Raw genomic sequence first — 10,734 nt, 5'->3', positions numbered from 1 at the left:
TATTAGACGTCATCATGACTTTATCACAACTAGAATTTCCATTTAATTTGGGCAGTGATTGATATATATATAAATAAATAAACGGAAATTATTTGTTAAATTGTGTAAGAGGTCCATCTAGTGGAGCAATGTGAGAGCATGGAAACATACTTTCTCAGACATTCTGCACAAACATAATTTTGACTACCTGTTGACCAAAGCCTTTGGTCAACTTTTTTAGAAACTCATAGCAATGGTGACAGAAAGTTGTAAAGGACTTAAAGAGTTTCTTTACCCACAGCTGGGAATGCCAGTGGCTGACGGATGGTGGACGCATGAATGGGTTCATTGTCTGCTTCACTCCCCTAATTTTGAATTTCTGGTATGCCAAGCAGGGACGTTCCCTTTAGGCTACAATAATAAATTGTATGGTCACAGAATAACAGAAGAACATGTATGAGATTATCAATTCAAGATCTGTTGAATATTTTAAGTCCTGTGCAAAGTAATATGAATTTTGCAATTTAATTTATTTAAAAAATATATATATTTTATGAATGTGACATGTCTTACCTGAATGATTGATGTCCACATAATAATGTTTTTATCAACCCTAAATTCTTATGTGCTTGTACTTATTCTATACTGCAGATTTACAATACTTTCTCTTTTCTTTTTAGTTTTCACTCATTGATTGACAGCTAAAGATTAGTTAGCATATTTCGGTTTGACACTAAGAAACGATAAACCACTATATAATAAATAATATATAAACAGATAGAATAAGCCAATAATATTAATTATACAATTTTGTAGCATTCTAACATTCAGTTCTGTATTTTTGTAAGGTTTTTAAAGATGCATAGTTTGCATATTGCAGTATAAGTTGTATTTAATATTTTCAGAATAGCTTAGAAACATATTTCTTAACAATGGCGGAAAGTAGCTCAGCAAATTTGCTAACACTCACTCCACGAAAACTTTCAGGAGCTTGAATGCTACTTGCATGACAAGTTAACTATGTTTCAAAGCATCCACATAATTACAACCGGTAACCAATTAATCCCGTCTTCTTATGAATCGGCATGTTTTCAACCGTATGACCATTTTTGAGGGTGTGGTAATTATTTGTCTTGCCATTTCAAATTATTGAAGTTATCAACAGAAAAACCTAGGTGTGACTAACTATCTAACAGCACCGCTCCCACCAACTGTAGTAGTAGTATCGCTCTCATTTCTGTGCAACTGCGATATTTAGAACAAACTGTAACTCTCCTTGACTTAAAGTAATCAAATTAAACGACTTCAGTTCATCGGTAAAATGTAAGGTTGACGTGGTTAGTGCTGGTATCTCTTGTGCCTATGTGGCAGCAGTGTGGCGGACTGACCGCAGAGAGCACGCAAAAACAAATCGACCCAAAACAAACCTGACTTGTTGTGCAACCTCGCGATAACCGGCAGAATCCCTCTGATTGGACGAGGAGAGGAGGGTTGGAAGCGCGAGCTGGTCACGTGTGCCGGAGTCACTTGGCATTCTGGGACACAAACAGTTGTTTGGTCTGAGTAGCTGGAGCGGCAGCGGTCTGTCCGGCGGAGGGAAGGCGGCCAAGACGAACAGCGGCACCCAGCCAGCGGACACAAACCAAATCGCGTCCCCGTGTTTGATTCCCGCGTCTCGTCCTTCCCTCTGTGGCCCGGGACAGTGACGGCTGGAGGCCGGGCTCAGTCTCTGAAACGCAGCAGAGGACTTAATCCACGCAGCGAGCTAGTTAGCTAACGGCGGGACTAAGTTAGCCCTGCAGTGATTTACGCTAGTGGGTTCGCGTTAGCTGGACGGGATTGCTGGTGATGTTGTGAAAGTTGAAATGTGTTCTGAACCAAGTCTTGGTCTAAAAACGTCTTGGATTTGTTAGTCAGAGACTCCGCAGCTGGTCCGGTCAGCTGCCCTGACAGCTCCCTCCATCCAGCCATTGACACTGCACCGTCCTGAGCAGAAGGGTGACAGCTCTGAATATGGCGAGTGTTTCAGTAAGAGACTACAAAACTGGAACCTTTAAGTCGTTGCAATGGCTCGTTGCTCAGCTAGTGTACCCAAGATAAACACTATTAACCTGGACAGTTCATCTAATGGCCAAGGAGAGCGACGGATTTCATCTTTGTCTTTCTACACACGTGCTTTTAAAGTTGAAGAGCAATGGGTTGTCTCTGTTGAAGCCATCTTCTTAAAATGAGTAGTTATCGTGTTAAAGCTCAACAATTTGACACCGTAAGACATGGACTTGGACTGGATGTAAAGACTGTCTGAAAACTTCTATCGTCACAGCTGTCTCCAGGTGGGACACTTCATCTGAACCCTGCTGCTGGTCCCCAGAAATTGCTTGAGGGCCAACATGTCAGCGTCAGGGGCCACAACTGTGCAGCTTTTCACCAAGCTCGTCAAGCATGCTGTGGGCAAAGTGCAGATTCAGCTGAACCGCTGGCTCCAGAGGACTGCCACAGATGAGTGTGACAAGATCGACATCCTGATATGCAGCGCCTTTGATGAGAGGGGCGTTGGCATAGGAGGGAGGTCAGATGGAGACCCTGAGGTTATCAGCGACACAGGAGGGATGACCTTTCCCAGCAGTGGAGAATTCAGACACCCGTGCTGCATCACCACCTTTTGCTTCAAGAGCGCCCTGCTGATATGCATCCTGGCTGCTGTGTGCTTCTCCTCGGTTGCCCTTGTGCGCCAATACCTCAAGGATCTCCTGCTCTGGGTGGAGAGTTTGGACAGCCTCGTGGGAGCTTTGCTGTTTATAGTTGGTTTGATTATTGTGTCATTTCCATGTGGATGGGGATATATTGTTCTTAATGTGGCAGCTGGCTACCTCTATGGCTTTGTGTTGGGCATGGGACTAGTCATGGTGGGCGTTTTAATAGGAACCTTTGTGGCACATCTGGTGTGCAAGCGCTTATTGACTGACTGGGTGTTGAACAAAGTTGGCAACAGTGAACAGCTCAGTGCTGTCATACGAGTAGTGGAGGGAAGAAGTGGACTCAAAGTTGTGGCCTTAGCGAGACTCACCCCCATACCTTTTGGACTTCAAAATGCAGTTTTCTCGGTGAGTATGAAGTACTACTGTAAGCTTTTCTCTTTCAGTTTTTGAAGGACATTATACAGTCATGCAATTTAGATTATAAATTCATCCCCTCTGCAGTGGGCCAGACAAGGAGCAAAGCTCATTAACTTACTGCAGAATGGTTCAACAAAACACTCACAGTCTCAAGAGTCAAAACTGTGACCTTTTTTGATTTTACTAAAAATGATACTGTTAGGCCAACCTGCCACATGGGAAATCGGATTTAGCCAGAAGCTTATCTACCTGTGATACTTTGTGTATCGTCCCCAGCCAGCCATGTCCCCTGAGAAAGAAAACTCATTCCTCATGTAGATAGAGGAAGTACTTCTGTGAAATGGATGAATTCAAGCCCAAGGACATCAATTACCATATAATTTGAACAAAAATTGACACATTTATAAAGTTATAGTTGTTGCTTGGAATTTCCCTTTTTGGAAAAATGTCTTTTCTGAACTCAGTGATGTTCTAGTTATGTCAACATCATGGACATTTTCGACTTGAATCTGAAATGATGGGTCAGGGTAATACACAGCATGTGAGCTTCATTACAAAGGTATGTAGTATCAAGATATTGCACTCAGTTGCATTCCTACACTTAGCGTGAGGGCATTGACCATCATGCATTGTATGAATAATTTATAATGGCTGATTACCCTTTACAGTCAACCTCCTGTTACCGCCATGTGAGAAATGGCTTACTATATTGTAGAAAAAATTAGTTGGTGGGGTCAAGCTACACTGAATGCATTATGCTGGTTGTAATTGAGTTTTTAATGAAAAAGTACTGACCTACACTTTATGTTATGTAGCAACCTGGGATTGGTGTTAGTATTACAAGGCATACTGTACCAGAAAAACTGTCTTCATTATCTCCGGGTGTGCCAAGTTATATAACATCTCTCACGTGGAGCTAAAATTGTCTGAAAAATACCATGTTTTCAGATTAGTCTACTATCTATTATTCTACTAAAATAAATCGGAGGCTGAGCTTTAGATGACAAAATAGATACGATTGTTGGTATTACAGCATACTGACAGTAAAATAGTATAATGGGTTGTGCAATAGAAAACTATATCTAAGTAAATTTCTACTCGAGTCCTTTTTGTAAGCGGGTTACTGCAGGGATTCAGTTAATGTACACTATGTATCAATACCATAAATCTCCATAAATCTATAAATTACTGACAAGGAAGAAAGTAATTGGATTGAAATTCAAACTGTAGATGTGTTCATATGGGGTATCTCACTTATTCTCTCAATGCTATTTTCATTTATCATTATATTCTGCTGTTTAATTATTGATCCATCTCAGTACAAAATGTTTGATGAGAATAAGTACAAAATAGTGCTGAAGGAAAACAGTGGTGCAAACATTTAGAAGTGAATGCAAAGTGTTGAGCTTGAAAGGCATTCATAGCTCAAAGAACAAAGGAGTTGATGCACGGGCTCGAGGCAGCACAAGAAAAAAGGAGATGACGTGTGTTTACCATGCACAGTAATTGCATGCTGTGCTTGTGACCAGCAGGCCTTCTTGTAGGATGACTGACATACTTAGACATTGCTCCATTTATCTTGGTTACATGGCTTTAACTTTTAACAGCTCTGCTCACATACTTGCCATCATAGAAAAAACACTGCATCGTGACCACTGATCTAAATGCAAAATTTGAGATGTATATGAGCTGTATTGAGCCAGCCCTGGTAAACACTCTTACTATACAAAAGCTTTTCTGCTGTTATCAACATAACAAATTATATGTTGGGTCTTTTTCTTTTTTTGGGGGGGGGGGGCATCTTCATTTAGCATTGCGTATAAGATCTTCCTGCAAATTCTGATGCTCAGGCTGTGACATTAGAGTTAAGCAGTGAGCTGCAATGACCTATTTGGAAAATCCAGTTGAATGGACTATAAGGCTCAAGACGAGTGTATTCATTGCATTGCACCATTTTTTTGTCAATGTCTACACTGTGTACTGAGCACACTAGACACAATGTTTAACCAGAATGAACTGAGTGTGAAGCTAAAGATGATCGGATTTTATGAATGCCATACTGAGGGGCAGCATTTTACCTGTAAAATGGCATCTTTTTCAATAGGAACGTAAAGGCCTAACAAATGGCTTTCTTTTGCCAGAGTGACTTAAATAGCTTGTGTTTGTTGTTTGACATTGTTGGCTCTTAAATGGTTCTGACATAATAGTGTCCAAATATTGAAATATCCCTCATATGTCACTATCTGTGCTGAATCTCACAGTATTAAGGGCAATCAACTTAGTGTTCACTCTGTAGTGGTGAAAATGAGGTGTCAAAGGAGACACACCCTCTGCACAGCTGCTGTCAGTTTCACTGGAATTGTTGGTGCCTCTCAACCAGTTTGTCAGGTGTGACAGTTTTTTTTTTAATAATAGCATTACAGCTAGCTGTTGGTTATTATACACAGTGGTGAAAAATAGCGACACTAAACAAAAAAGGGGGTCAGATTTTCAACTACCTCAAATCCCAATGCTACAAAAGAAGGACATATATTGTTTGCCACATTCGCGTCAACTTATTATCATGACTGAGATGTGACATATTTTAGGTTTACATGACAGCCATACAAACAAAGTAAAAATATGTTTTGTTTTGGGGTTCTGATTGGGGTTCCTGATTTATGGATTGTCATATTTGCTCCACCTATCCATATCTATATCCGTAAAACTGGACTGCTACAAGATTTATGAGGCAAATAGGGATTACCAGATTTGAAAAAGGGTTTTTAAAAAATGTACTCGAAAAGGATATGAAATATAATGTGCCGTACATTTTACAGTTAATTTGGACTTGAGGATGAAACTGAATTTTGTGGCCACAAGTCAAGGTCACTATGACCTCATAAAACATCTTTGGCCACAACTTACTAATTTATGTATTAATTAGGACAGAATTTAACGCATATGTACATAGGGATAGAATTAAGTGATGCAAATCTATTTCCAAAAGGTCAAGTTCTGTGCAGCCGAGAAAGTGAAGATTGTGACTATATTTAATTAATAGGCCGGTTAGTCAAGGCAAACACTATATTATATGTGCAACTTGCCAGCACTATTTAAACACTGGAAAGCAAATAATAAAACCAAATATAGTCTAGAGTGCACAAACTGGACAATATCAGGCCATTGACTCATTGCACACGGCAGAGTGTGAAATATTTTTACTCTAGCTGGAGAGGCAAATGGCAGATTGGATCTTCACCGGGGAGTTTGGCCGACCCTGCCATAAGCAGGCTAATAAGCTGACCTCCTCTCTCACCGTTCCTACTATGCAGCATTTTAACTTCCTGGCTCACAGGGGTTTCAAAGCCAGCTCGGCCTCAAACTTTTACACCTTGTAATTAATCTAACCTGGGGGCTTGTCATCAAGCTGAGCTGATATTGTATCTTAATGGTCTTATTTGCAGCAATAAAATGTGAACCAAACTGTGGGTGGGTAATTTTAGGGCTGTACTGGATCACCGTGGAATTATGTGTTGTCTGCTCTGCCCTTGGTAAGCACTTTCTGTGGGGGAGGCAACATTTCACTGTGCCCCCCACTCCTTGTTTCAGCTCTGTTTCTTTCTGCTGAAGTGGATGGTGCTACATTACAGCAGGTAACCTAAAACGAAACAGAGACTGCTGCAGTTAGCAAAACAACAGGACAGCTCAGGAAATATGTTTGTGAATCCTTTGAGGACAAAGTAGACATTTGGAGGCTCCATATATATTCTATTAAAGATTTATAAACTGCTTATTAACCTGCCTCTATTGCTCTCTGCTGTTACAATGCGCTGATGAAGAAAGTCATCATTTGATTTACAGGATCCTAACTACAGGGACACATGTTTGCACAGGATTTAACTAGCACCCTGTGCTTCACTGTTCACTGCAAAGGCTAAAAGCTGTGTGTGTCCTGCTAAAATGGGAAACATCATCACAGTTGCTATCCTGAAATTTAGCACGCCTTCAAAACATCGTCCATGGTTTTGTTTACAAGCACACACTTGGATCTGCATTGCTGCTGCTCCAAATAAATCAGGTCAAGTTTGGGGTGGGGTGTTCTTTCACTTGATTTTGCAGATTATCTTGCTACTTAGAATTGCAGAAACAAGGAGTAGTGGTTTCAGTGGGAATTCTGTGCGTGGTTATAAAAACACCGACGACTAGCCCTTTCCACATAACTGAGCCACAAAACATTTGATGCCTGGGTGGGAGGAAACTTTGAAGTGTTTATGCTTCAAAACTCTGGGTTGATGGCTGAATAAAAGAGAGTGCATTCCCTTTTCTTCTGCTGCAGGTCTCACAGGTTGACATGCCAGATCTCAGATTATCTGAAGGCTTTTTGACTGTGTTGACACATAGTGTGAACAAATGACTACTGCTCTTTCAAGGAGAAACAAAGACATGACTGTTGTCAAAGAAAAAATGTTCCATGACACACAGAGCAAAATCATTTGACAAATATGTAGTTTGATGAACCATGTTTTGATTGAGCTTGTTTTTCTAATGTATTCTCCAGGAAGTAAGTCTGAGTCTTGTCACTGTCAGGTAATAAAAGGAGAAGGTTAAGAATTTATCACTGGGAGGATACTCTTGTTTTGGACAAGCAGGCCCGAGAACATTTTGGCACAGATTGTGTCTTGCAGCACCCCGCTGCAGCCACTGACATGCCACTATCAGCCACAGCAAAAGCACAGTGCACACAGTGCCAAGGTCACATCCTCACACAGCTGGCACAGACAACATCAGCTTATATCATCGCTTAATCAAGGGATCAAAGGTGACAGCAAAGCCGACACTTGCCGACACATTTAGGTGGTTGTACCAAGCGATGAAAGACACTGAGCCAGGTGTGTGTTGGAATGGTGCGTTATTGCCCGCCTGGATTACGCAAACAGGATAACATTACGATCATTTCTAACATGTAACCAACATTAGTTGAAGACGAGCAAGTGATTTGGTAGGAGTTCAGTTGCTTTGCTGTACCTAATGTTGCAAAATGACAGATTTGTGAATCTTTTTTCTACTAACCTTGTTAAAATTTCTGTGGAATACCATATAAATTTTAAAGAGACATCACATCCCTTTCTATCCTTCCCTCTAGTCAATTTCTAATAGGTACATACTGTCTGTAACATTTTGAATGTTTGAATATTATTCCATACTCTATATGCAAATAATGTGTTAAGTTAAAGAACAGGCATTTACTATCTTAATGACTCCTGTTTTTAAGGTGAAGAATCTGTCTCAATAGGTAAAATAGTCATTTTTTATATATATTTAGAATTTTTTTAAACTTTAATTACCTTTGTCTTATTTTTCTTGTAAATTGACCACACAATTTATTTATTTCTGTATTTCCAACTTAAGATCACAGACGTGTCCTTGCCAAACTACCTGGTGGCCTCCTCTGTGGGTCTGTTGCCCACCCAGCTTCTCAACTCCTACCTGGGAACCACGCTCCGCACCATGGAGGATGTCATCGCTGAGCAGAGCATCAGTGGCTACTTTGTGTTTAGCTTACAGGTGAGTAGTTGCCAATAGTACCTCAAGTTTGAAGTTTTACCAATTTAATCATCAAGTTGCATCCCATTTGTCACTAAGACTGGGCAAGACAGCCTCAGGTGCACAAAGCTGTTTAGTGGTTTTTTTTTTTTTTTTTTTTCCAGCTTTCGTCATAATAAAAGCTGGCCATAGGTCAGCAAGCATACAGAGTCTGAATTTGAGACACATGTTCCTCATTCCACCAGTGTTACTTATAACAGGGCCATATAAACCTCCTCTGCTTCCTCTGGTACACGCCCGCACACTGCCAAAAAGATATGTGTGCCAAAGTCAAACGCCTGCCTCTTCTTTTATTCATATATATATATATAAGTTACATGTACCTCTAAATTACACATGAAGCTACCCAAAATTTGCCCACGTTTCAAACATTTCAAGCTGTCATCCTAACCCAACCCAGCACTACTTCAGCTTAATTCATTTCTCACAAACACTCATGAATCAGGATTGGGTTCTCTGTGGAACTCACAGAGCTCAAGGGTCATTTAAAATTGACATGGGAATCAGCGTTTCATGCAGAACTGAAAGCTCCTACTACAAATTATCAACTGGCCTTGCTCACACAGAGGCTTTTGTAAACACTTGTGGGAAAGCTCCATCTGGAGGAGATGATGTGGCCCAGTCATCTCATACTGTTGGGCTGCATTGTGCAAGTAAATATTTATTTTTTTCAAAGGCAAACACACAGAAGCAAATCCCAAGAATTGTGAGAAATGTTTGTTAGAATAACTTAAACATCTGTATATTTTGTAAAATTTTATGTTAGGCTGCACATTTGTGCTCAAAGGCAGACGATTTCTGTCTGTCTCAATAGAGCCAGTCCAGCTGCCTTTAGCTCCTTGTGCTAAGATAAACTAATGGCGTCATTTTATCAAAAGGACGCAAGCATGCACATATAGGCATGGACAACTTTAGACATATTTGTGGTGTTGTTGAAGGAGTATATTCTGAGAGTCAGTGTCGCATATTATCCCACGGATATATTTGTTAGAATATATACCTAATATTAGATGCACCTCAGAATGCAAGACAGTTCAGCCAGCCAACATGATAAGTGGAATTCTTTTGTTCTTTGCAGATCATCATCAGCATCGGCCTGATGTTCTATGTTGTGCATCGGGCTCAGGTAGAGCTCAATGCAGCTATCGCCGCCTGCCAGATGGAGCTGAAGTCATCGCACATGAATGGCTCCTCCACCAATCATAGCAGCTTCTCGTACTGCAACAAGAGGGCAACAGCTGGAAGTGGAAACTGCATTAATGTGGTGTGACCTCAAAACACCACCTGGTGTAGAAGCTCCTATAACTTAACTGGAAGACTGCACATCTTAAGGGGACCTGCTGAGTCCCAAACCTGTTAGTGTGTTATCATCACACATGTGAGGAAAAACCCTGAAAGAGGTGTATGCCATTAGTTGGTAATTTTTTTTTTCTTCTTCTTTTTTTTATATAAGAGGTGTGGGTCCCTGCACCTTTGAAGAAAGTGTGCTTTATGAAGGTGGTTTTACAGTATATCATCATTTGATTTTTTTTATTTCTTTTTATTTTTGTTATTTTCATCATGGTACTTCTTTACATTTACTCTGTTAGAGGGGATGTCAAAGGAATGATGCTGTTTAGAGATATGATCAGTCCAATGACTGAATGAGTCCATTTAAAAAAAAAAAAAAAAAAAAAAAAAAAAGACATAGCTTGGCATTAATTGCCTGCTAACAATATGAATGTGCAATTTGGAGCTTTCTAGAGAACCAAGGAGTTGTTTTTTAATTTCAGAATTAAAAGTGGCAAGCTATGCACCTTTATCTCATACAACATCTGCATTACTTTTGTTTCAGGAATTTTTAGGATCCGTTTGTTGACATCCAGTGCTAATTTAAAATATAAATAATAAGGGCATTATTAATATTTTTGAAAGATTTAGCTTTTTAGTTCAGTTAATTTGTAAATGTCTTGTGTTTGGACTATGGAGTGAGGGAACAAGCTCTCAGTGAACACTGCAGGCCTCTGTGGCTGAGTGATTTCTGCTTGCTTATGGCCACATCAGCTGAACTGGC

At 40.2% G+C, this 10,734-nt stretch overlaps 1 protein-coding gene across 1 annotated transcript; it reads left to right on the top strand.

The window, feature by feature from the left end:
• Positions 1 to 1,543: 1,543 nt before the first annotated feature.
• tmem64 (transmembrane protein 64) lies at positions 1,544 to 10,364 on the top strand. The gene is made up of 3 exons (XM_029514944.1): positions 1,544 to 3,083; positions 8,487 to 8,642; positions 9,760 to 10,364. The coding sequence occupies exons 1-3, from the start codon at positions 2,370 to 2,372 to the stop codon at positions 9,949 to 9,951; spliced, it is 1,062 nt and encodes a 353-aa protein (XP_029370804.1). The 5' UTR covers positions 1,544 to 2,369; the 3' UTR covers positions 9,952 to 10,364.
• Positions 10,365 to 10,734: the final 370 nt, after the last annotated feature.

Source organism: Echeneis naucrates, chromosome 11 (assembly GCF_900963305.1).
Source record: "Echeneis naucrates chromosome 11, fEcheNa1.1, whole genome shotgun sequence".
Lineage (NCBI taxonomy): Eukaryota > Metazoa > Chordata > Actinopteri > Carangiformes > Echeneidae > Echeneis > Echeneis naucrates.
Note: the sequence above shows the minus strand (reverse complement) of the source record. Positions and strands in the feature narration are given on the sequence as shown.

Bases quoted from the DNA above. Each gene is read 5' to 3' on its own strand.
- tmem64 (XM_029514944.1), top strand. From the start codon at position 2,370: ATGTCAGCGTCAGGGGCCACAACTGTGCAGCTTTTCACCAAGCTCGTC. The intron at 3,084-8,486 runs GTGAGTATGAAG...TTCCAACTTAAG, and splicing joins TTCAAAATGCAGTTTTCTCG to ATCACAGACGTGTCCTTGCC. The intron at 8,643-9,759 runs GTGAGTAGTTGC...TGTTCTTTGCAG, and splicing joins ACTTTGTGTTTAGCTTACAG to ATCATCATCAGCATCGGCCT.